The 26,948-nt window shown below is 38.1% G+C and overlaps 1 protein-coding gene across 6 annotated transcripts in view; it reads left to right on the forward strand.

Moving 5' to 3' along the window:
* Window positions 1-26,948, forward strand: part of Atg7 (Autophagy-related 7) — a 200,105-nt gene that overhangs the window by 67,818 nt on the left and 105,339 nt on the right. For all 6 annotated transcript variants that reach the window (XR_011017572.1, XM_068225281.1, XM_068225280.1 and 3 more), the window contains one exon: window positions 19,647-19,835. Coding sequence is in view for 5 of the 6 variants with exons in the window: in XM_068225281.1 (XP_068081382.1) it covers window positions 19,647-19,835 (189 nt within the window). In the remaining variant the exon portion in view is untranslated. The remainder of the gene's footprint in view (window positions 1-19,646; window positions 19,836-26,948) is intronic.

Here is a 26,948-nt window from a genome sequence, read left to right on the forward strand (position 1 = left end):
CTTCTTTTATGACCACATAGGATCACTTTAGTCAGTTCGTCGTTCAGGTCTCTTTGAAGGGATTGTTCGGGCTTTGCGGTCCTCCCAGTACTTCTTCAGACGCTCCGATCTTCGTGCCCTTTCCTCAGTTGAAAATGTGCGTGTTGTTGGTTTGTTTTGTGTAAGGGTAAAGCGGAGGTTTGTATTCTTGAGTTTTGTATTCAATTTTATCTTATTTTTGGTGTCTTCTGTTGTAAGGCCTATTTCCTTCAGATCCTCTCTTACTTCTCTGATCCATTTACATCCTGTTGTGGTATTTTTTGAGACGAGATTGTGTTGTACTAGTTGTTTCAGAAGTCTCGAGTCCTGCATCCTCATGATATGTCCAAAGAATCCCAGTCTCCTCTTACGCATAGTATCTGTAATGGGTTCTAGCTCTTTGTACACGACTTTGTTAGGTATTAACCGCCACTGTCCATCTTTCTGATATTTTTTGTTGATACAGGTTCTTCCAATCCTCCTTTCAATTTTCTGAAGTCTGTCAGTCTTTGATTGTTTATTCAGGTAAAAGAGTGTTTCTGCTGCATATGTAGCTTCCGGTTTTATAACTGTGTTGTAGTGTTTTATTTTTGTATTTATTGATAGACATTTCTTTTTGTAGATATCCCATGTTAATTTTTGTGCTTTAGCTAATCTATTTGTTCTTACTTGGATTGAGATTTTTTCATTTAAGTTATGTGTTATTACTTCTCCAAGATATTTAAACTGAGTTACTATTTTGATTTTATTACCATTTATGGTGACTTCTTTTAGCTGTGTTGGTTTTTGGGGCATAATTTCTGTTTTTTCAAATGATATTTTGAGGCCAATTTTATTTGCAATGTTTTGAAGTTCTGATATCTGGGTTTTTGCTTCTTTTATGTCCACTGCTAGTAATGCTAAATCGTCAGCAAAACCCAGGCAATTTGTTTTGATTTTTCGGCCAATCTTTATTTTGGGGGGAGATTTTCTAAACCATTCCCTCATTACCATTTCTAGAGCACAGTTAAATAATAGTGGTGAGAGCCCATCTCCCTGCCGTAGTCCAGTTTTAATTTCAAATGTCTCTGATGTTTCCCCCCTAAACTTCACTTTTGACTTGGTATTGGTGAGAGTCAATTTTATCATGTTTATTAATTTGGGGTGTAGTCCAAGGTGTCTTAAAATTTTAAACAGAGATTCTCTATGGATGCAATCATAAGCTTTCTTGAAATCTACAAATGTTATCACCATATCTCTGTTTCTTCTCCTGTTATAGTCCATTATCAACTTAAGACTCATGATCTGATCAGGACAGCTCCTCCAGGGTCTGAAACCTCCTTGATATTCTCCTAGTTCTTTCTCAAGTTGTAAACTTATCCTATTAAGGATGATTATTGAAAATATTTTGTATGTTATGTCTAGGAGAGAGATTCCCCTGTAGTTATTAGGGTCGGTTTTGTCCCCTTTTTTGTGCAGAGGATGAATGAGGGCTGTTGTCCAGTGTTCTGGTAGTTCTTCTTTAATCCAGATAGAGACAAGTTGTTGATGGAGGGCAACTTTTGCTGAGGTTCCTGCATATTTCCAGATTTCCGCAAAGGTCTGATCTTCTCCTGGCGCTTTGTAGTTTTTTAATTTATTCAGAGCTTGGTAGACTTCCTTTATTGTGGGGGGATTGATGTTTTCTGGTGATGTTTTTATCGGGGTGTTGGTGTCCAAATGAAGGAGTTCTGTAGGTTCCTCACAATTTAAAAGCTTGTTGAAATGTTTAGCCAGAATTTCTGCATTGTCTTTATTGTTATGGGCCAGCTTACCATCTTCATCCTTCATCAGTAGGGTCGGGGGTTCATATTTTTGGAGCTGCTTTCTGAAGGTTTTGTAGTAGTCCCTTGATTTAGTTTTACTGAACTGTTCTTCAATTAACTGCAGGGTGTCCTTATGATGTTGTCTTTTTATTCTTCTTAAGACTTGGGTAGTTTCTTTTCTCTGTTTTACTAGCTTTTGATAGGATATTTGTCTTTTGGGACTGATGTAATAGCCATGCCTGATGTCTTTTCTCCACTGTTTCATCACATTCACTGTTCCACCATTGGTGTTTTTTACGTGGTTTAATTGGAGCTAGGTCTTCTGCAATTTGTTTAAGGTTGTGTACTAAGTCTTCAAGTTTGTCTGTGATTTTTATTTTTTCAGTTGCTTTCTGGTAATTTTTGTTGTTGATTAGCTGGGTAGGATCTATTTTTCTTTTAGTTTTAAGGGCTTGCTTTTGTTGTCTCCTCTGGGGAGTGAGTTTAATTTTAATTTTAACTACGTAGTGATCTGAACCTGTGTCTATTCCTCGGAGGACTTTGACGTTATAGATCTCTTTGTGGTGGTATTTGTCCATGCAGACGTGGTCCAGTTGCCATTCTCCTTTAGTGTAGTCAGGGTGTTTCCATGTTTTGAGTTTTTGAGGTTTCCTCTTAAAACATGTAGATTTTGAGATTAAATTATGGTTTCTACACAGGTCAACTAGTCTCTCTCCATTTTTATTTGTTTTCTTGTGTGCTGGCCATTTTCCGATGATGTCACGGTATTTTCTTTCTCTGCCTAGTTGAGCGTTGAAGTCGCCTATTAATAATTTTATATGGTGTTTGGGGATGTTATCTATGGTCTGGTCCAATAGGTCCCAAAATTCTCCTGTTTCCTCCTGATCTTTTGAGGAGTTGTTTTTATCATTAGTGGGAGCATGGGCATTTATTATAGTATAGATTTTATTAGATGCCTTTAAGGTGAGCGTTGAGAGTCGTGGAGACTGTGATCTGAATTCTTGAACTGAGTTTATTATTTTAAGGCTGACCAAAAATCCTGTTCCAAATTGTGGGACATTCTTCATCACTCTCTTCCCGGGTATACCTTTATAAAGTCTGTACCCTTGAGATTCCAAGGCATCCTGGTCAGTGTTTCTAATTTCCTGTAATCCCATGATAAGAATTTTGTGTTGGTCCATTATGTCGGTGATCACTTTTAGTTTACCGGTTTGCATGAGTGAGTTTATGTTGTGTGTAGAGAAGTATGTTATCTGCTTTGGTTTGATTCTTGATTTTGTCTCATTCGTGTATGTAGTACTGGGGTATTTCCGTGCCTCCGACTTCACGGTATCTTTCAGGTGGCAGCCCACCGTATCCGAATGCTGCCTTCTCTGAACTCTTGGTTCAGCCGGTGGAGTATTCCTTAAAAGACCTTCCATGGTTGACTGTCAAGGTGTCACCTGTGTGGGACTAGGTCCCGAATTACAACTCTGGATGTGATCCAGTGAGGTGATAATGAGGCCGCTCCTCTGGAGTACAGACGCCTTGTGCAGCCGCCCCTAACCTGGAGAACAGACGCTGCATAATGGATTCCAGTGGCATTTCCTCCACTGTGGGGACCATCACCCCACCCAAAGGGGCTCATTCGCCCGAAGCCGTTGGCCCCCTTAGGGAGTCAGGTTATTTCCCGCCGCCCAACACTCGGCGTTGGCAATTTTACAGCTGGGTGCCAGACCAGCAAACCCTCCTCCTTTCTCATTCCGGACTTGGGACCGGACAATGGCGGAGTTAAATTAACTTAATTACCAATAAAAATACAAAAAAAATTACACGGGGGCCTAGGTAGTGTTAAGAGGGTGGTTTTTCGAACCCCAGGCAATGACGATCTCTTCAAACACAGGTCATACAGCCACTTCTTAACCTAACATTCAATAAACTCTACAACTTTACATTATAAAAAGAGTGCTATTACTATCCACACATTTAAAATTTTATCCACAGGCAATAGTGAAGGTCCTATCCTGTTTCATATAGAATAGTTAATTCAGAAGAAAGCTACTAAATTAAGTCACCAAAATTAAAAAGTCTCTCCCCCTTTTCCTATCAGCACTCCTGACCACAAATAACCCCAGTACATGCTCATGTAATTGAGAAAAATGGGCTAAAATACATGCAGTTTTCCTTACTTGTTTCCTTCCCAAATAACCTCAAGTAGTTAAATTGAAAGGGATCCTACTGACCACTCTAAGCAAAACTATTCTGACAATTCAACATTTATAAAATTATATTAACCCTATTCTTACATTCACTATCTATTTACAAAGGAAATATTAGGACTACAAAGTCAACAGCTGTTTGGTCCTCCTTGGTTCGAGTCCAGAGCGACCCGCAGGATGCGTCTATTCCATGTCGCCTCGATGGGAGGTCACAGGTTCCAGATGTCCCTCAATGACTCTTGAAGAATCCATGGTCTGGAGTCGTGAACACTGGAAAGATACTACTCACACTGGGTTTCACAAAGACTCCTTCACACGTTGCAGTCAAATTCCTTTATATTGTTATAACTGCAATCTTCCGCAGAATGAAAGTTACATATTTTTTTAAATCTGATTTCTGTCACAGCTAGGCTACCTCAATCAGTCCAAGCTAGTACAGAAATACTGGTTTCGTCACTGCGATAGTTTAATAATCTGAACTAACGTGACATTGGGTTCCTATATTCTTTTTTTTTAAACTCTGCCTCATATGTCTGTTTCTCTGTACTCAACTACAATGACGCCGTCATTTAGCACGATAACTTAGACCTGTAATTACGTTTATATTTTATTACACGGACTTCTACTTCCTCACGTGTCTATCCCCTCAATTTTCAGTTCACTGATGCACACACCACGGTCTCCCTCTCTACCATGACAGATTAATTAAAGGACAGTTTTCCCCGTCCGACATTCGGCACATCTCAGCGTCACAGTTTCGCGATGCGAACATACGATATAGTTCACGTAATTACGTGGCGCATCGCGACCGATCCGCAATTCATACAGCACTATTGCTCAATTACAGTTTTCTACTGACAATTCGTATGAGAAATTACACAATTTTGCACTCTCATTTATATCCACATTTTCTACACAAAGACAAAAGAAAGTCCGACCACAGAACGGCCGTACGGTTGCCTCGTATACTCTGTCTACTGACCAGCCACCCTCAGAAGTGCAAGCATATATGGTCTCTGCATGTAGTGGGTGGTGAACAGATATGCGGTCCCCGCTCCAAATTTGAGATCTCCATATCCATAAAGTCTATGGAAATCAGCGAAGCGTCAGATTGTGTGGCTCGCCAATCACTAATACTTGATATAATGCGGAACTCAAAACGATCAGAAGTATAATAATAATTTGGCCGTCTAAATCATGGGTCCAGTGGGGAATCCCTATTGGCTATCTGCTTCATAGCTAGCGTTATGACGCTCCAGCAGCTTACGTAATTCCATTGACACGTGATTTCATAAATAATATTATATTATTTTATTTTATAATTTTGTCAATGACCAAATATTCTTACTGTTACTCCAATGTGTGCTTCATGTTTAATTTAAGGGTTATTTTGCCACAAGTACATCCAAAATCACCTCACGTTGGCTCTACTGTGAGTCGGCATTTGTTTTAGGGGCGGAGTCAGCTAAATCTATTTTTCCTCCTTGTCTTCCCTCGTCATGCGCTCTCACTTTGGGAGTTTATTCAGCTACAATCCGTGTGAGTATGGCGTCTTGCAGGCAAGGGTGTTACGCAATATGATGAAACTCAGCTCCCGTCCTGGCGAAGAAGCTGCAAGCATATACACTCACCACACATTAATTTCGTAATACATGTTCATAGTGACATGGTCACAATAAATACATACATACATACATACATACATACACACATACAGACCTACATTATCATTATGGACTGTTATGCCTTTCAGCGTTCAGTCTGCAAGCCTCTGTGAATTTACTAGACGTCACCACAATCCCCTATTTGCAACTAATGCTGTGGCCTCCAAATGGGAGTGGGACTCCGTTACTCCCATAGATCCGAGGCTTGCTTAAAATGTTCTGAGCTCGGTAAATTCATGAAGCAGGATGCTACCCTACTTGCACATAGTCCAAGTGAGGATCTCTCCTTTAACGGGTTATGGACCACCTGTGGATTGTATGGTCCTAGCCGCCTGAGCACAAGTACGGCCATGACACAGAATTTGTCCGAGATGCCCACTCCCATTCCATAGCAACTAGTATCCCGACTCTCAGGACCACTTACTAGGCCACTCAACCGTTGCCCATGGTTCACAAATTAGGACGTGACTACAGTAACCCACACCATGAACCATATCACACTGTTAATGATCTCATTTACTGTATTAATAGCAAAATCGGTGAATATTTCTGAACTAAAGTAAACTCATAACCTCATCCTTGGGTGGTGCAGCTCTTTTCAGGCACTCCCCCAGTGGAGGTGAGCTGCATGCACCATTATACCACGTTCAAACTTTCCTGCCATTCTTAAATCTGACAGTACCGGGAATCAAACTCGAGCCCCTGATATCATCAGGTGTTTGTGCTTTTTTACTCTGTGGAGGCAGCATTCTTAACTACAAAACAGACATATCTCATGCCCGATGCATGCTTGCAGTGCGTGGGTTGGACATACGAAAATGTTCATCTATTTGTGTGATGTCATCGGAGTTGCAATGCACTATGAAGGCAGACATGTCATCACTGCGTAAGGCAGATGTACTGCATGACTTTGGTTCATGCTTGCATTGTGCGGGTCGGATGGTCAAAACTATTCACCTATTTGTGTGATGTCATTGAAGCTGAAGTACAGCCTGTATCCGCTTTTCCGACGAATTGCACTTGGGGGGGGTCTTATAAGGGAACTTTAATTTTTTTCATTTTCTTTGTCTCATAAAGTCAGGGGGTTGTCTAATACACAAGGAAATAGGATAATCTAAGCTGTACCATACCTTAAGATCGTAACCTAATTGACAACATGCTTAGCAACAAACTTTTACAGGTTGTCATCAAAAACACCAGGAGATTACATTATCTGAATAATGGGCTACCTAAGGATCAGTTTTGTCACCTACACTGTTCAAGTTGTACATTCATGACCTACCAGAAACTTTGTCACAGAAATTCATTTATGCTGATATCAATTTATCAGTCCAAGGTACAGACTTCAGTGAATCAGGAATGACTTTCTCACAGGATTTCAAGAAGCTAGATGATTACTTCAGTTAACGGAGTCTCCACCCAAACTCATTGAAGACAGTAGTAAAACCCTGTTTATATGTTTCTTACAGATATTTTTTGCACTTTCACATGACATTCTTAACTTTCTTTCGATTTTCTATATAAAACTGCTTCAATTACATGTTTTTAATTTACACATTCTTCTCACTTGTAATTATCCCCCCTGTTGACCAAGCAAGTGGCTGTGCGGTTTGGGTCACATAGTTATCAGCTTGCATTTTGGAGGCAGTGGGTTCAAACCCCACTGTCGGTAGTCCTGGAGATGGTTTTCTGTAGTTTTCCCATTTCCACTCAGGCAAATGCTAGGGCTATACCTTAATTAAGTCTACTGTCACTTCCTTCTCACTCCTAGCCTTTTCTTATGCCATTGACATAAGACCTGGTGTGACATATTGCAAATTGTAAAAGTAAAAATTCATGTTTCTCACAAGCTTTTTGTCCAGCTAATATATTAAGTTTTTTAATTCAATTTGCCAAAAGAAAAAAGAAATGGTTTCTACTGTAAATCCTGTGCATCAAATGACCAGCACAGTGGGTGCAGCAGGCTGTTTGGTAACTACAGTAAAACCTCATTAATTCAAAGTCGTTGGGACTCAAAAATCGGACTTCGAATTACGTGATTTCGAATTAACCGCCAATTTGCAATTTAGAAGTACCAACCCTTGCCGCGTTACGAAATATTCTAAGACCCGTTACTGCTTGCAGTTAACCTTGATTCACAGTTTATACCTTTCAAATGCCATGAAAAAAGAACTATTTCCAAAATGTATCCAAAAAGGTGCATTTACAGTATTCAAATAATGCACTTGCATCTCTCGCTGGCAAATATAACCTCACGCAACGAAAGAAAGGAAAAAAAGCACGATTCAAAGGCGAGGAGAAATCTATGCTGGCTCCCATGTGCAAGTGCTTTATTCATTGGAGTACTATACTGTATGCATTTTAGATGCCTTGTATGTACACAGAAAGTACCCGATGCCCTTAAAATCAAACTTTCCTATGACTCTATCCTTGTACGATTTCCCGCCATGGCACTTCTCTCGTACTTCAGAAATGTAAACACTTGCCGCGTCACAAAGTATTCTAAGACCCATTAATACATGCAGTCACCTCGATTCACAGTTTAAACCTTTCCAATGCCATGGAAAAACTATTTCCGAAATGTATCCAACAAGGTGCATTTACAATGTTCAAATAATGCACTTGGATAAATCACTGACGAACATAACCTCACGCAACGGAAGAAAAAAAATCACACAATTCAAAGACGATGATAAATTATGCTGGTTCCCCTGTGCAAATGCATTATTTTTTGGATATCTGTACTGTTTGCAGTTTTAGATGCTTTGTATTGGGATGGAAAGTGCCCGACGCCCTTAAAACATTGTAGCTTATCGAACTTTTCTGTGACGAGGGGATAAAGTTTCTCGCTTCCATGTGCATTGCAATTGCAACGCACTACAATGACCCCCATCCCCAACCCTTGTACGATTCCCCGGCTGGCAATTTCTCCTTTAAAATCATAAAACTGTTTGGGCTCGCATTAAAATAAAGCATTGCAGTTTCATCGGCAATGACAGTATTGTTCGGTGCCTACGAATTTATTATATGAGCCACGCTTTTTCATCAACTGTCGGCATCGCCAGTGTTCGCGCATTCTGTTTTCCCGCACACTGCCTGTTGCGTGATATTACCGCGTTCCTTAAAAGGTTGAATACAAAAGAATTCCGATTTCATTCAACTTGGTAATCATGAAGTGCACTGTAGACCCACTGAAGTGAGTGTAAGTGAGGAAAGCTACCCCTCCATGTTCCGGAACACGCATTCTATTATGACGTGGATAAATTTCTAGTTGAAATTACTCTGTAACATACCGGTACTATTGTTTTAAAATGTAAAGGCAGTTTTGAATTAAAAGTCTGAATTTCGGTAATGGGGCCGACATTGTACTTCAAATTACGAATTATCCGTATTTCGAATTAAACAATTTAAATAACATGCAAAACTGTATCTCAAGTTTCCGGGAACGAGAGCTTGTTCTAATTACGTGGGATTTTGAATTAACCGATTTCGAATTATCGAGGTTCTACTGTATAAACATGTGGATACTGGGGGAAGTTTTATGATGCAAGAGGGTGAAAGCTGTTGACAAGTGCAGTTGAATGTTTGGTGCAATAAACACAAGGACACCAGAGCAGATTTATGATGCAAGAGGAGGTAAGGAGTTACGAGAAAGACGAGTGGAATTTATATCAGCTCGAGATGATGTACAATAAAAGTTTGACCTTTCTCAGAAAAATAAGAGGGCAAAATATTATACTCTGTGTGTGTATTTTGTGATGTGAAGGTACATTAGGAATCTTTCATTTGGATCCAAGAAACTGTGGCCACTAGTTATTGGAGAATCTAAAGCAAAGATTCAGGTCCATCTGAAAAAGAATGAATTAATCATGAAGATGAAGACTCAGGGAGGAAAATGAGTGGGGACGAGTATCCAGTGAAATTGAATTCAATAATTTTGAGTTCGATAATGATGTGGTTGGTTGTTTGGTGAAAAATGATGAGGTAATCCCAGAAATCACATCCCAATTGGTATCTCACATTAGTTCTGAAGAGTCTGATGAATCGGATAACTGTAGCATTGAACACCGCACCTTTGCTAGAGCTCTTATCACACTAAATGTGATGCAGCACTATATTACGTCGCAAAATATCAGTGAGGAAGACATCGTATGAATAACTGTGAATGTGTGATGTACAGGTGTAGTAAAACACCAAAAATACAATCCAGAAAATAACTTTTTTTCAAACATGCCTTGGCAATGCAAATTTAATGTTTTGTGTAAAATCTGTTCCTTAAAAGCTGACATACCGTACATTTCATGTGGCTTTTTAGTCTTAAAATATATGAAGTGTGATTTTATGTTTAAAATATACTAAATATGTTATACATGGGTTCTAAAATATACATTTAAAGTCATAGTTGAGTGATGTGGTGTGCCGGGAGATAACGGGGATAGTCTGGCCGCCGAATGCTGCTGTTCAGTTCTGGATATTTGAATCCAAGTACCTATGTAGGGGCATCACGAACACAAATCAGCATAAACTCTACTCTTCAAATGAGGAACAGTCTGTTCAGCAGAATGTAAGTGTGGCTTCCCAAGGCAGACAGCCAAACACATTGTTGAAGAGTGTCCTCTGTGCTCCTACCCTGGTGACCTCACAGACTTTATAGCTGCTACACCAGAGACATTAGAGTATATTAGTAACATGTCTGTAAACTTGTAAACGGTTAATTATGTAGTATGTAATGGTTTATTTATTGATTTGTAAAGTGATATAATGCCATACGATTATTAATAATAATAATAATAATAATAATAATAATACGTTTAAAACATATAAACAGGGTTTTACTGTATCAACATTTCATCTATGCCAGTGGTGGCCAACTGACTGACTGTGGGCCGGATCCAGCCCACCAAGCCCCCATAGAATTCCCAGATTTTAATATTTAATAAATAATAACTGTTGTCCTTTTTTTTCTTTCTTTCTTTTTGAAATGGTCCAGCTGATGCTATTTCTTCTATGCTAACATATTGTAGTAGTGCACGTTCTCCCACTTGGTAGCAACACAGTTAGGATGTCCTCATAGTTGCACGTTCTTCTGCTAGGTAGCAACACAGTTAGGGTATCCTCATAGTTGCATTATACACACATTTGAGTTCAACTCTACTGTTATTACCGGGCAAGTTGGCCGTGCGGTTAGGGGCGCATGGCTATGAGCTTGCACCCCGTTGATATTGGGTTCGAATCCCACTGTCGGCAGCCCTGAAGATGGTTTTCCGTGGCTTCCCATTTTCACACCAGGCAAATGCTGGGGCTGCACCCTAATTAAGGCCACAGCCACTTCCTTCAAACTCCTAGGCCTTACCTATCCCATCATCGCCATAAGACCTATCTGTGTCGGTGCGACATAAAACCAATAGCTACTGTTATTATAGTTGCATGTTCTTCCACTAGGTAGCGACATCCACTGACTGGGATCAAGCAAGTGAAGCAATTTTAGTTTAGTGCTTAGCTGCCAGTCGACTGGTTATTTAGTGTTTTTTTTTTTTTTTTTTTTTTTAAGAAGTAGACCTACAATGTAACATTTCAAAATGTTTTCAAAACATAGAAAAGCGAACAGTGAAAACTGTACCTTCAAGCTAGAATGGGTGTTGGATTATCTCTTTACTCTTTCAAAAGACAACAAACCTTAATGCTCAGTGTGCTTACAAGTAATAGCCGTGTTTAATAAATATATCCTCAAAAGATTGTATGATAAATTGCCAACAGAAATATGACACACTTCCATGAAACTTGAGGTTGAGCAGCTGAAAGATAAGCTTACACACACACACACACACACACACACACACACACACACACACACACACAAAACCTATAATTTTGAATATTATTGTCAATATTGGTTCATATTGACTGCTGTAATGAAGATTATGCTTCGATCTGCCTTGTCAATACATTAAAATACCATATTTATTTTCTAATACATTGGTACATATTTCGGGAATATGAAAAAATTCTCTTCTTCAACTCCAGGTTTAAAATTGCTTAGGCACATCTGACCTATTAAAATACTTGTTACTATCTGACATAAAACTATCTACAAACTATATAAAATTCAAACATGAACTTGGCATTCATATTGTGTCTAAAATCCTCAAAGGACCTGCATCTGGCGAGCCGAACTTGTCCTCGGACACTCGGCACTAAAAGCCATACACCATTTTGTTTTTGCATCACTTAAAATGTGTGTAAAAGTCCATATGTATTAATATGGCTTATACACGAAATATGGTATTGTAATGTATTGACAAGGCGGATCCATCAAAGCATAATATTAAAACTACAGGAATCGGCTGTTTTGGCTTCCTATATGGTCAGTTATGAGCTTGCTTGTAGGCTAAGAAGCTATTCATGAATGGTGAGATTGTTGAATGATGCTTTCTAAGAATGGCCGAGGGCTTCATGGAAGTTAAATGTGGTAAGGGAATTCCAGTTTGTACCTCTTTCAAAACAAACTGTGACAAGAAGAATAGAAGACATCTGTACTCATTTGTGTAACCTGCAACCAATGGTTAAGGACTGTGTATTTTTCACTAGCTTTAAATGAGAGTGGTGACATAACAGACAAGTCAGCTGCTGGTTTTTTATAAAATTGGTTCAGGATGACTTTACCATTATGCCACACACCCCACGATCGTTGGTTCAGAACAGATGGAATACTGCCTGGATCAAGGCTCTTAGAACCTATATTAACCATCAACAGACTATTCTACTTGATACATGAAACAATAAGTCGAGGCCACATACATTTAATAAAGCAAGGGAGAACAAGCATATGCTTCAAATTAGGGAAGAAGAGGAGCCCAGTAATTCCATAAGTTATATACTGTATATTGTACTTTACTGGGTCAATGATAAATAAAAAAGGTGGGTCACAGAGTGAGAAGGCAAATCTTAACAAGTTATTCCTGTCCTCTTCTTACCTGGCTAGTCAGTGGCAAGCCCGCAGATGTTTGTTGACTTGGTGAAATAAACTAAAATAAATATAAAATAGGACAGGAATCACGATTGTGTGAGTGAATGAGGATAAGATTTTCACAGACTAAACTTTAATGATTGAAAACATAAGAATCGGATAAAATAACATTAATAATCTCATAAAATTCAAGTTCACATCAGTGGCCAAGAAGTGGCAACATGATCAAATAATCTCTTCAGAAAGTGTGCGAATATTACATAAACACAGCATATTATTTCTGGATAAGTTTGAACAGATTCACTTCTGAAATCGTAACAAAACGTCCTGATTCATGAGATTAGGAACAGAAATTCTTCGTACATATAGAAATTAAATTGAACATTATTCCTTAAATTGGGATACAAATACAGGACTATCTATTATCCCCAAAAAAGCACTGAAGTTAAGATGATCCTGCACTCATTTTCACGGACGAGAATTGAACTCGTGACCTCTGGCATGCATGCGTGCTACCCTTTTAACAAAACACAATCAAATTACAAACACTGAAAGAACCAAGACACAACAAAAATAACATCGCGCAAATCACAAATGCCACCGCACCTGAAACAAAATTTACAAGGAAATACTCATCTTGTGGGCTTGGTAAAGCAGGTCTCCTCATTCGTCTTAAATAATTTTCACGGTCGAGTCTTTCACACATCCGGGATGTGTCACGTGGCTGGCAGGCCTCACGCCGCATTCCACTGCGCTGTCAGCCGGGTAACATTCATCCCTTAAAAATATGGGGCATACTGCAGGCGCTCTCGGCCTTCCCATAATATAACTAATCATTACTTTTTATATGAGAGTCACTTTCCTCAGACTCATAATTAGGCTTATATGCAGACCTCATTTCAGGTCATTCAAATCAAACAGAATATAATCCGTGCATTACATCTCTTTATACCGCACCCCCAGTTCAAGCCACGTTCACAGTCATCAGAAAACTCGCTGGAAACATATAGATGACCTTTAATACAACGTTGAGGATACATGACCCTCAGCCTCTTCTGCACCTGTAAAATTCGTGCACAAACCTATAGCATGCAGACCCTGTTTTTATGTTGCCCGGTCTTCCATTAAGGGTCTCCCACTCGACGTTACAAGGCATCTGTCCTTTACATTTGAAAGATCTTAGCTCCACAAATCTTCTACACAATATAACCCCAAAAAAAATAACATTACTGACACTAAATCCAACCTACTCCCTCATTACCAATAAGCAAAAATACAAAGCTACTGTACTTCATACACATGCGAAGTCCTGAATAAAATTACATGATTGCCATAAGGGCTTAATAAAAGATTATTTACACAAAAATATATGCAAAGCTAACTGTCCCTATCTCATGCTAATAAAATCTGTTCAAACTTATCTTGTCATGGTGACCTCACGACCCCTCCATGCCGGACTCAGTAACATCACTCTGTCTTTATCCTGGGTTGCTGGTCCTCAGTTCAACTCCTGGGCTTGGTTCATTGAGATGCTATCTACTTGACTGAGTGTTGGACGGTCTCGTGCTCTTGGCAGCTCTTGTCGTAGCTCCGTACCACACTAACCATACTAACACTAACTAAGACATATAGTTAAACGTCTGCTGGCGCACTCCAATCACTACTATTTCTTTCTCTTCCACGTTAGGGCTGAAAGTACTGCCTAACCATTCTGTTGTTATTTAACCAAAATTCTAAGTGCTCAACCGCACACAAACTCTGAGTTGAGTCTATTCATTGTTCCCTTCCTGGTTTGGGTACTAGCTATTGTCACAGAACATAATTATTAAATGTTTGACTTTACTTCTTCTAAAACAGGGTCTTTGTGTAGTGTGCAAATTCACGACGTAGCTTCCTGCATGGCTAACTTCCACAATGCAAGACTGAACACACAAATAATGCCCTCTCCACTTAGCACGCTATATTTATTGGTCCAGACAAAGACGCCACACCAGGGGACTCATAAAATACACACTTCACTTCTGTATACAGAGAAGAGTTTGGTTCCCACGCTTGTCCCGCGCAAGTTGTATAATGGAAGACAATGACTATTAATAGCACTAAGAAAATTATGACAATTTTTTTTGTAGTTTTAGTTTCCCTGGATTTCGTCCATAAACAAAAGATATTCTCTTCATTTCATAACATGCCAGACCTGCTTTCTGCCACCTTTCTTCTTATCAGGGTGGCACATGTCGTTCCCCTAACAGCATATGAGTCACTCCATCCTTTACATGCGATTTCCTTGCTCTCTCTCTCTCTCTCTCTCTCTGCGTGCCACGCCCGTCCTGGTTTTTCTGTGCCCCTCTGCCCCGTTGCACTCCAAGCTACTTCTTCGCACCTTTCTGAAATTCGACTCCCTGATACCACATTTCTGATGCGTTAAATATTCATTTTCTCTCACCACGAACGATATGGTTCAATATTGATGTAAAGGTTTTGGTGCATGGCCCGTGAACACTTATTATGTACGCACGGACAGGATGAAGGATATGGAATAAAAAAGAGAACATAAGCTGATGGTACAACTTCTGAAGTCTGTTATTATTCAGTGGAGTTTCAGTATTGTAAGAGGAAATTTCAATTACATCAAGTTCTCCCTCTCCAAATCACACTTGTGATCATGCTGTTGAAACAATATTAATATAATTTAACATTCTTCTCCATACCATTTGTTTTGTCCTCTCAAAAAAATCCTGTTATTCTCCATTGGCATGACAATGTTCCTGTGTAAAGTCTTTGGGGTGGGGCCGACGTAGCACCACATGGAGTTAAAATAGAAAAAAAGGTAATGAATAAAGAAGGAAAAAATGCTTACATCTTCCTGGGGTGTTCGACGTCATAACAAAATGCCCTCCCACGAAACGAAAAGAGAAAGTAATGTACCAATACACAAGACTAAGGGATTAAAACTAGAAAATCAAATACTGTACCAGATAAAGCAAGATAATTACACAATCATTCAGAAGTTCCTGGACTCGGTACGCAAATAGTCTGTATGTAATTAGAGCACCATAATAAGTAGTGCCTGATAACATTCGGTACGATGGTAGGATCTCATCACTTAACTTCCATACAAATACACATATTTCTGCGGCATGTAAATGAACACAGTCAGGTTTCACAATACGTTGGCCTTGCAGAATATTGTGATGAATATACTGCAGAACATGCACTGACGAACTGTCCGTATATACAAGGAAAACGAGTCTTCAGAAAATCATGGCAAATTAAAGGTAACAGACATGCAAACAAATAACACCAAAATATCCCCTGTTGTTTGTATTCAAGGTACAATCAGTGACACAGAAAAGGGATATTCAACAGCAATACTACTGCTCGGAATCGGCTAGCTATATAAGAAACGGAAGAATAAAACAAAAATGATTAAAACTAATCGCATAAAGGAATGCAAAAGGAAATAATACATCAGGTTATAGTGACCGTCAAGACACCCATATAGGAGAGAAGGAAAAGCTTTTATCCTGGATGAGGTTAAGAAACTACTAAGTATAAATAATGGACTTTCCACTGTAACTGCACAAGTTGACTTTCCACCTGGAACCATGTATTACATACCATACAAATTCGAAAGTCATTTGAGCTATCTTCATATTTAGGGTAAGAATCGTTGTGCTTTTTTTAAGAAATACAATCCTCAGTCGGGATTGTAAAACGTCGACAATTAATAAAAATCACAGAATAGAGTAGTTCATTCATACAGGAGGTCAGGGATATATTTAAATGGTTGATGGAGATCACAAGAGTGATATCACTGCCATCTTTAGGACCACCATATTAGAATATTGCATCAATTGATCATACAGAATAGTGTTACAGTGAAGGTAATGAATAAACAGAGGACATTTCTTCTTTTTTTTATAATATCGAGAGGCATTCTGAGAAATTAGAATAATTCCTGCTATTTGTACAGTTTGTTGAAATAAGATGTCATTACATAGTTTTGCCTTACGTATAAAACATAAATGCAAGTAGATCTTTTATTAACTGAAACAAGAAATCAGTCAGTCACTACTGATCTGCATTTAGGGCAGTCGCCCAGATGGCAGATTTCCTATCTTGTGTTTTCCTAGCATTTTCTTAAATGACCGAGCTCGATAGCTGCAATCGCTTAAGTGCGGGCAGTATCCAGTATTCGGGAGATAGTGAGTTCGAACCCCACTGTCCGTAGCCCTGAAGATGGTTTTCCATGGTTTCCCATTTTCACACCAGGCAAATGCTGGAGCTGTACCTTAATTAAGGGCATGGCCGCTTCCTTCCCACTCCTAGCTCTTTCCTGCCCCATCGTCGCCATAAGACCTATCTGCGTCAGTGCGACGTTAAAGCAAATAGCCATTTTCTTTAAATGATTTCAAAGATATTGGAAATTTATTTAACATGTCCCTTGGTAAGTTATTCCAATCCCTAACTCCCCTTCCTATAAATGAATATTTGCCCCAATTTGTCCTCTTGATTTTCTTAGGATTTTTTCCAGTTCTTGAATGAAGCAATCCTGGTGAGTCCCATACACTGGAACCATACTCTATTTGGGACCTTGCCAAATACTTATATGCCCTCTCCTTTACATCCTAACTACAACCCCTAAACACCCTCATAGTCATGTGCTGAGACCTGTACCCTTCATTTACAATCTCATTTATGTGATTACCCCAAAGAAGATATTTCCTTATATTAACACCTAGGTACTTACAATGATTCCCATAATGAATTTTCTCTCCATCAAGGCAGTAATTAAAACTGAGAGGACTTTCCTATTTGTGAAACTCACAACCTGACTTTTAACCACATTTATCATACCATTGTCTACTGTCCATCTCACAACATTATTAAGGTCATTTTGCAGTCCCTCACAATCTTGTAACTTATTTATTACTCTATACGGAATAACATCATCTGCAAAAGGCCTTATCTCTGATTCCACTTCTTTACTCATATAAGAAAACATAAAGGGCCAGTAATACTGCCTTGAGGAATTCCCCTCTTAATTATTATTAGGTCAGATAAAGCTTCGCCTAATCTAATTCTCTGAGATCTATTTTGTAGAAATATAGCCACGCATCCAGTCACTCTTTTGTCTAGTCCTATTGCATTTATTTTTGCCAGTAGTATCCCATGATCCACCCAATCAAATGCCTCAGATAGGTCAATTGCGATACAGTCCATTTGACCTCCTGAATCCAAGATATCTGCTATATCTTCCTGGAATCCTACAAGTTGAGTTTCAGTGGAATAACCTTTCCTAAACCCGAACTGCCATCTATCGAACCAGTTATTAATTTCACAAACATGTCTAATATAATTAGAAAGAATGCTGTCCCAAAGCTTACATGCAATGCATGTCAAACTAACAGGCCTGTAATTTTCAGCTTTATGTCTATCTCCCTTTCCTTTATACACAGGGTCTATTATAGTGACTCCATTCATTTGGTATAGCTCCCTCATGCAAACAATAATCAAATAAGTACTTCAGATATATTACTATATCCCAACACATTGTCTATAATATATCCCCAAAAATCTTGTCAATTCCAACCGCTTTTCTAGTTTTCAACTTTTGTTTAATTGTAGGTGTTGTTACAGGAAATGTTAATACTTCTTTAGTATTAATCACCTCCTCCAACTGTAACCAACAATCTTCACATACTGCTGACTGAATACTTCTGCATTTTGAAGGGATGCTCACATATACACTCCTGTTGTTCATTAATGATTCCTGGAATATCCTTCTTGTAACCTGTTTCTGCCTTCAAGTACCTATACAGACCCCTCCATTTTTCACTAAAATGTGTATGACTGTCAATTATGCTTGAAGAGACAAGGAAAGGTTTCTTGGCTCACCATATAAGAATTGCTAAAAATGTGCTCTATGCATGGGACAAGTAAAGGGGAGGACATTTTCTGCCGTTCAAGCAGCTGCGGAAGAGTATGGTGGATTTGATAAGTATACTGCTGTAGTTATGGATGGTGCTACGGTAATGGTTGGATTGGTCTTCTTAAAACATCCAAACTTGAAATCAAATGACATGGGATATGTCATTTCGTTTCAAGTTTGGATGTGTTATTCGGACTTCATCAATGTTTTAAATTAAGATTGTAAATGGTGACATACCAGATTGTTTAATTTATTATTGGTTATGTGTGTGCATATGTCTTCCAATTGGAGCGTGGCTGAAGATGACCCAATTTATATGGAGTCGAAACTAGTCCCATTGTTATAAGACAATATACAAGCTAATGGTATTGAATAGGTCGACCCTTCTCTACCCTTTGATAGTGATCAATTGTCAATACGGACCATAATGAAATTCATAATTTATAATACAAAATTTACAAGGTAAACATATTACTTCTTTTTAAGCATAGGTACATTAAGTGGCTTATCACTAGGTGAGACTAAACATGATACCTTCCAACTTTCAAAATAATAGTTTTCCATTTTAATGACTTTTAGTATTTCAGATAATTTACCATTTTCTTTGTAAGTAAATTAATTGGTTCTTAAGTTTCTCAATACTCAGCCTTGACATCTGTTGGGGAAAGTACATCTTTGCACATAATGAAAAGGCACATGCAGAAATACCTGTGTTTAATTTTAAGGAATCAGTGGTTCAAGAATGATGTCTTTGGAAGTACTGGGGAGGTAGAAAATATCTCATCCAGAACTGGTGAAATGACTTGTTCTGCTGCAATAGAAATGAAAAATTATGTTCATTTATTTTCCTGTTTCTGCTTCTTTGTGAAGTATATCGATTACTAGAATGTAACAGTTACTAGAAAGTAATGATTACAATTTTATTTTAAGAAGTAATTACAAGTAAAAATTACATTTTGTAACAGTAATGGTTACAAGTTAAAATTACTAAGAATATAATCATTACAAGTAATTTGATTACTTTTACTCAATTACTACCCAACTCTGATTATATTTTTATTTTTTCATTTTTTTAATTTTCAGAATGCAACTGGTTTGGATTTGAATATTCCTATGCCAGGCCATCCAGTTGGGCCATCATTGGTAAATGAAACTGAAGAGAACGTAAAGCGTCTTGAACAATTGACTGATGAACATGATGCTCTTTTCCTGTTGATGGATTCGAGGGAAAGTCGTTGGCTACCTACGCTCCTTGGCGCCTGCAAGAAGAAGGTAAATGAGAGGAAGAAAGGAGAGTAGTTATCAATATTTGAGGGTATTTAATCAAAGGGACATTATCTGCGTGGGAAGTAAATCTAATAGCTTATTTTTTCATCTACTACCTCCCAAACTGTTTGGGTTGCCGATTAAGGCAATGTATGCAAGCATACATTATACCTTACTCCATAAAATATCGAAGCCATTATTATACAACAGTGCTGATGGTGGTATTATTATTATTATGATTATTATTATTATTATTATTATTATTAAACACTAATATCAGCACACAAGTGTTGAGTTCCTAACCGGTTTTTGGACACATAAGGCCCATCATCAGTGATTAAAAATTTATTAAAAACATACTAATCCATACGAGTGTGTCATCAAGATAAAATGGAGCACAGTTGAAATAAACTGTAAAAATAAAGAAGAAACGAATGACAGAGTGTGTGAACCTTAACGCTAGACCTTAAAATGTTATGATATAACATACCATCAGAAGGGCTGGCTGGACACGCTGTGAAAGATATTAGGCAGGTACTAAACAGACTTTCAGCTATTATCACAGTGTGTGTTAGTAGCATATAACATTGCATCATCTCAAGGTTCTGAACAATATGTTGCTAGTAGTGGTTTCATTTGAAATCTTATCAGGTCCTTTTTTCTGTGCCATAAATATTTCAGTACAGTAAAACCTCGTTAAAACATTTCTGCAGGGGACAAGGAAAAATGTGTTAAACCAGAAAATGTACTACTGAATGCACAAATAAATGCTATCCAACAGGGATATGGAAACACCAGATACATTTTTATCCGACATAAGGGCATTTTACATCGTATAAATGCGGGTACAGTTAAAAATATTAAAAGTTGTGAAAAACACGAGAGAACAAATGTGAAAACTTATTCCGCTGGGGCTTTTAAAATAAATAACAATAGTGCACTGAAAAGTGTTTTAACACCAAATGGGGCCCATAAAAATATCGAAGCATTTTTGCAGATCACTCTCTTTCTAAAATAAATGATAGTAGAAACCTTTTATTTCGGACCAGTGGGTTATTAAACATTATTTTTCTGATAACACACTTAGACAATGAATTGGAAGTTATACGCGGCCATGTGCGATTGCAACAGAATGACTTTGGCTGCCATTTTGAATCAAACAAAACTTCGACCGACCAAGACCGGTTCGAGTGATCGATTACAGGTGACTATTTTAATTTTGACTGTATTGAAATTCAGTATATTAAATGTTCAACAATTAATTTATTGAAAACTCAAAATTCAGTAAATTCAATAAATAGTCTTTAAGACTATAATATAATGATTGTATTATAGTCTTTAAGACTTTAACAGTATTGAATAGGGGGCTGATGACCTTCGATGTTAGGCCCCTTTAAACAACAAGCATCATCATCATCATCAGTATTGAATAGGTGGTTTTCAATAAATGAATCGAGTGATCGAGTCGAAACTGGAAGGTGCAAGTTTCAACATTCACGCCAGCTCTGCACTCTTAAAGATGTGGATGCCAGTTGACTTGTGACAGACTTTAATTTTGTCTTCGTTAGTAAGGAATTTCACGACTTTTTCTGTATCTACAATTAGCCTATCACAAGACAAATATGCACCATGCTGGTCAACTTCACACGATTATGAATGAAATGGGAAATACGAGCACAAGTGGGCTCATTGAGTTATTCTGCAATTTCACTGCTAACCGGCAAGTAAAACTGAGTGTTTCTGAGGCTGATGGTTTGCTCCCCAAAGGTGCAGTTTATCCTGTGAAGTTCAAGAAATCAAGGCCTTTATCTGTTATCACACAACTGTGGCGAGGGCTCTTACCCGAGTTGGAAATCACGCTGCTTCCACGAGGGATGAAAACAAAATATTTTCAAAGCTCGGAAAAATGTGATCGTACTATGCAGTAATAGTGAACATTCGTGACATGTTAAGTGAGGTATTTTTATGTAGATTAATACAATGAGAATTGGGACTTCGAATTTACGTGCTAAGCAGGAAAATGTGTTAATGAGGAACGCGCTAACAAGGTTTCACTGTATTTTCGAGGGTATTTAACTCTGCACCATAATTAGCTTTAAATTAATTTCAGGTCTTTCTCAATGCCTTTATTATTATTATTATTATTATTATTATTATTATTATTATTATTATTATTATTATTATTATTATTAATAATATTATTATTATTATTTATTTTTTTTTTTTTATTTTTTTTTTCTCTCTCCCATGAGGAGGCTGCCACAAGGAAAGTATGTCGACTACACAGTATTTTATCTTCTAAGTTATAGGTGAGTTTGCTAGTGTGGCAGATAAAAATATCACAGGACTCTGGAATAAATTTGGAATGTGGCAAGTTGTATGGTTCTTCAGATGTTACATAGATGATGGAATATGGTTAGTGAACCTCGTATTGTGGCGATAGCGATATCCTGATGTAGTGTCCGGTTGAGACCGAGAGAATCCCATAGCTGTACAAGAAATTTAGGGATTCTGCCATGAGCTCTGATCACAAGTCCATGGATGGAAATATTATCTACGTGGTATCTGTCTTTATAATAGTTCATGGTTGGCTGGTAAATAGACTTCCTCTCAGCGTCCACCTCTTCAGCCTGGCCAACGTGCGATTCGAAGCGTACTGTGGGATCTAAGATTAGTCCTTGCTAGCTGGTTGAAAAGCTATCATGTCAATACGCCTGCTACTCCCACCGGTAGCTAGGCCAGAAACCTCTTCGTGTACTGTGAAACCGTGATCCTTCAGCGAAGTTGCAATCATGTGTTTTATTGAATGATGGCGGGTATTTCTCAGTACCTCCCCGCGAGGTCAGGCACCCGGGACATGGGCAAGAGTTTCGTGCTCTCTGTGGCAACGCCGACAGAGGGTTTTGTCCTGCGAACTTCCCGGCACAGAGCAAACAATCTACACTATTGTTATTTTTTTTTCTTTTTCCATTGGAACTTTGGTATTATTGACAAGCAAATTTAAAAGACCCAGAAATGTTTAAAAATATCACTGTGTCGTCAGCATAACAGATCCAAAGTCTTATTTCCTTGTGGTATGTGTATAAAATGGATTTTTCAAGGTTATTTAAATAAATATCAGCTAAATAGCCTGATAGGGTTCCTCCATAAGTAAACCTGTTTTATGGGTTAGTATTTACCATTAAATGTGAAATAATTGTTATTTAGTGTTAGTTCTATTAATTTTATCATTTAATTAATTTCTGTTTGATTTAACCCTTTGCGCGCTGCGGTCATTTATGACTGTAGGCGGCAAAGAAAATAAAAAATAAAAATGCATACAAAATTTTGGGAAATTTACTAAAACCATGAAAATTTGCCTAAAAGTACCACATAACTTGTTTAGGAGTGGAAATCCAAATTTGAAGCGGTTTGAAGGCAAAATAAAAATCGTAAAATCATTTTTTCATTGGAAGAACAGCACAAGGCACATTCCACTTTATGATGTGACACTGGTTAACTTGTAGTACACTGTAATCCTCTATTATGAAATGTATGTACAAAAAAACTACTTTCAATGATATTTTGGTTTAATGTTTTGTCTTTGTCCATTAAAAAGTGAAAAAATATGTCAGAAAATAGTCATAGCAATTGAACCTACGCTGTACACAAATAATACCCTGAATTTGTAAGTGTCAAGATGATGGATCCTCAAAACTCGTGTTGAGTGTGGTATACCTTGAAGCATTTATCTGGATGCAGATAAGGCTTTGAAGTGCAAATTTCACAAAAATATTATAGAACGCTGGTTGTATTATACTTATTGGCATGTAATTTAGTTTCACTGTGAATATCATCAAATATTTTATCATGAATAGATGAAAATATTCTACAGGGGTTGTATCAGTATCAAAGTGTGATGGTTATATTGGCCCTTGATATTTATTGGCCCAGGGTCGCTATTACGTCCGTCCAGTCGTCCGCTATCTGTGGCAGCATCAGTTGTGTCGTCGTTGCACTCAGATGAGCTGGAGAAAGAATTTTCGTCCTCAGACTCACATTCACTAAAATAAGACACTTCTTTGACTGTATCATCCAATATAGACACTATGTCTGTATCACTGATCCGTTTTTGCGATGCCATTTTACCATAAACCATGAAAATACGTAAGAAGTACGCACACGAGAAAACTGCGTCACGCAACGTGTGTATTATGTAACTCTCACAAACAGGAGAACAAACTCAGCAAGATACTGCGGGGATTTCCCTCGCCGGAAGAGTTGAGAGAAAAGCTCCTGCCATCTCTGAGCATATTTGGGTACCTCCTCAGCTAATAAACCCGCAATTTTCGAACTTAACTTATATGTTTCTGCTCGGAGCGTAATAAAAGTTTTATATATATATATGTTTCCACCCGCGAAGAGTTAATTTATCTTGGTTCTATAAGTTTTCTTCTATTAAGTATATAGTCTCTTTGAAGGGAATATTAGAGTACATGTTGGTCATGTTATGTGACACTACTATGGTTTCCTCATTAATTTCCGTTGCCTGTATCTTAAAAATCATTTCTAGTGAATTTCATATTGATTTATTGTTTTTTCTTTCAATAGGTTTTTGCAGATGTTTAGGTAAAAAATTTGAAAATTGAAATGTGGGGATGTTCCTACAGTTTACAGTATGTGTAACAGGGTTGTTTTCTTTGTGAAATTTTGGGTGGGCCTTTAACATAGGGCATAATGGATTCATTGGGACTTGCTTTCCTTTTCCTTTTCATTTATTATAAACTATGTTTCCTTCACATTTTATTTTATTTTTGTGTTTAGATTCTTAGTTTGATCCTTCTTTGTTTCTTTTATGTTGTTTCTACAAATTCAATTGTTTTCTGGATGTCATCGTTTTTAAGGATGATAGTAACATTGCCCTGGTCTGCTTTTGTTACGATTAGAATATTGCTTTCAATTTTAGATTTTTTTATTGTGTACGGTTTTCTTTGTTTCAAACCCCACTGTCGGCAGCTCTGTAGATGGTTTTCTATGGTTTCCCATTTTCACACCAGGGAAATGTGGCTGCTCCTTAATTAAGGCCATGGCCGCTTCCTTCCCACTCCCAGCCTTTTCCCACCCCATCGTCGACATAAGACCTATCTGTGTCAGTGCAACATGAAGCAACTAGAAAAAATTTCTTTATTTAGTCACCTATTTCCCCTTTTCAGTAGTGTGGAATGGCTAAAAGCAGTTAACTTGGACGCCCCCCTACATGTGACACATTCTGTGTGGATGCAGGATTCACATCCAGCGGCCGCACAGTGCCACCGTTGGTTTATTGGAGTGATACAGTGATGTAGGTCGTCGAACCTCAAGGTGGTGGATACTCTAAAAAGAAGTGAGAACAACTGTATTTATTTCTCTTCAAAATACCCCCGTATATATATTGTAATAAGTATTTTGCGCCTGTCTTATTCCTATAGCGCTTCCACGTGATGTTGATGGATGTCCACCTGTCTTAGGAGGGTGCACATAACGCCTCAGGTAAATTGTTACAATCTCTCTCCTAAATTCCAGCTGCTTAATTTCAGTGCCCGATTTTCTTTACAGTACCATATTTAAAACCCATGTAAATATTGATGACCTCTACTTTTTACAACGGATTCCAACCGTATAGAGGGCCGCATTTTCATCCATATGATCGGTGCCACCCATACAGCTGTTGTACTTTCTGAATAAGTTTGGACATGTAACTGAGATTTTCTTCTTCTCAGCTTGACTGTACCATCTAACATTTGACATACGTTTACACCATGGCAGAATGATACTACAATAACGACCACGTTGTGAACCCTGCGTGCGACAATTATCCCTTCTTCTTTACTCGTAGTGTATTTGAATGCTTGTTTCTTTTTCTTCATTTCAGTGGAAGAAGCCAATGGACAGTCTTTTGGAACTCGTATTTTCTCGAATGGTCCCAGTAAATCCATATCCTCGAGAGCGAAAATGATTCACTAATTTGAAACCGGTGAACAAATTGCCACCCTAAATTCTATAGGGAAAACATCAGGTAGTTGCTCCATCATATATAGTAAGAGAGATGCAGCTTTGCTTAATTTGGTGTCATACTGTGTATTCGCAAGGGACTTTTCCCTTGGTGAACTTGAAATGGCACTAACTATCCAGCAACCATGTTCAAACATCACACTTTGAAGCCAAATCTGATTGGTTCCCCCTTATGAACTGCGTACACCTGTGTTTACTAGTAGGGTATCTCGCATTAATCATAGGCCAAGTCCTGTTCCGCTGTAAGATTCTTACAACATTTTTTCTCTACAATATTTATCCAAGGTCTCAACTTCCACATTTTCTCATCTGCAGTCATAGTGCTATTATTTGCACAATAAATGTCATTATTTGAAGACAGCAATCTTGATGCATGGCACTGCTGACCATCTCATTGTGAACATGTCTGCATTCTCCCAATATAGTCTTTCCCAGGCACTTCCACATAGCCACTTGAAAGTAAAATGGTAATGAATATTTTCATTTCTTTAGAGGTTATTTTAGGATATTCTTCATTTTTAAAAAGTGCTGCAGCTTCAGAGCACAAAAATACAATTTCTTCATCAAAAAACAACTCACATTTCGGTCAACATCATAATTCAAAAAGTAGAAAAATTTGCACTCTGGAAGTGGACTGTTGTGGGAAGTATGTCATTCACCATCCAGGTAGCTGGTGGATGAGGTGATGATTTTGTTCTCTTCACGGGCAGTGAATCATCATCACATTTGGATTCTCTACTGCTGTGCGGAATTTGCTGCTTCAGCACTACTTCAGCGGTGCTCAGAGTTGACGTCCCATAAGGTTATCTGCGAGACCACCTGTATCTTCATCAGATAATACATTAGATTTCGGTGATTCAGCCTATGTGGCTTCAGCATCTGTATCATCATCTTCAAGAACATGTAGAACCTCGTCAAGTATCAAGCCACTGAAATGAAGTTCACACATCATTAGATGCGATACATCGCATAAAAGCTACAGTTATACAATTGCATGACATGTATAAATTATGACGTGTATTATTTGCAACTACAGTATGAATTGTTTCTGTAGTATCACCCTTAGAAATAAGGAGGAGAAGAGGAGCA

The sequence above is a fragment of the Anabrus simplex genome, chromosome 1 (assembly GCF_040414725.1).
Source record: "Anabrus simplex isolate iqAnaSimp1 chromosome 1, ASM4041472v1, whole genome shotgun sequence".
Lineage (NCBI taxonomy): Eukaryota > Metazoa > Arthropoda > Insecta > Orthoptera > Tettigoniidae > Anabrus > Anabrus simplex.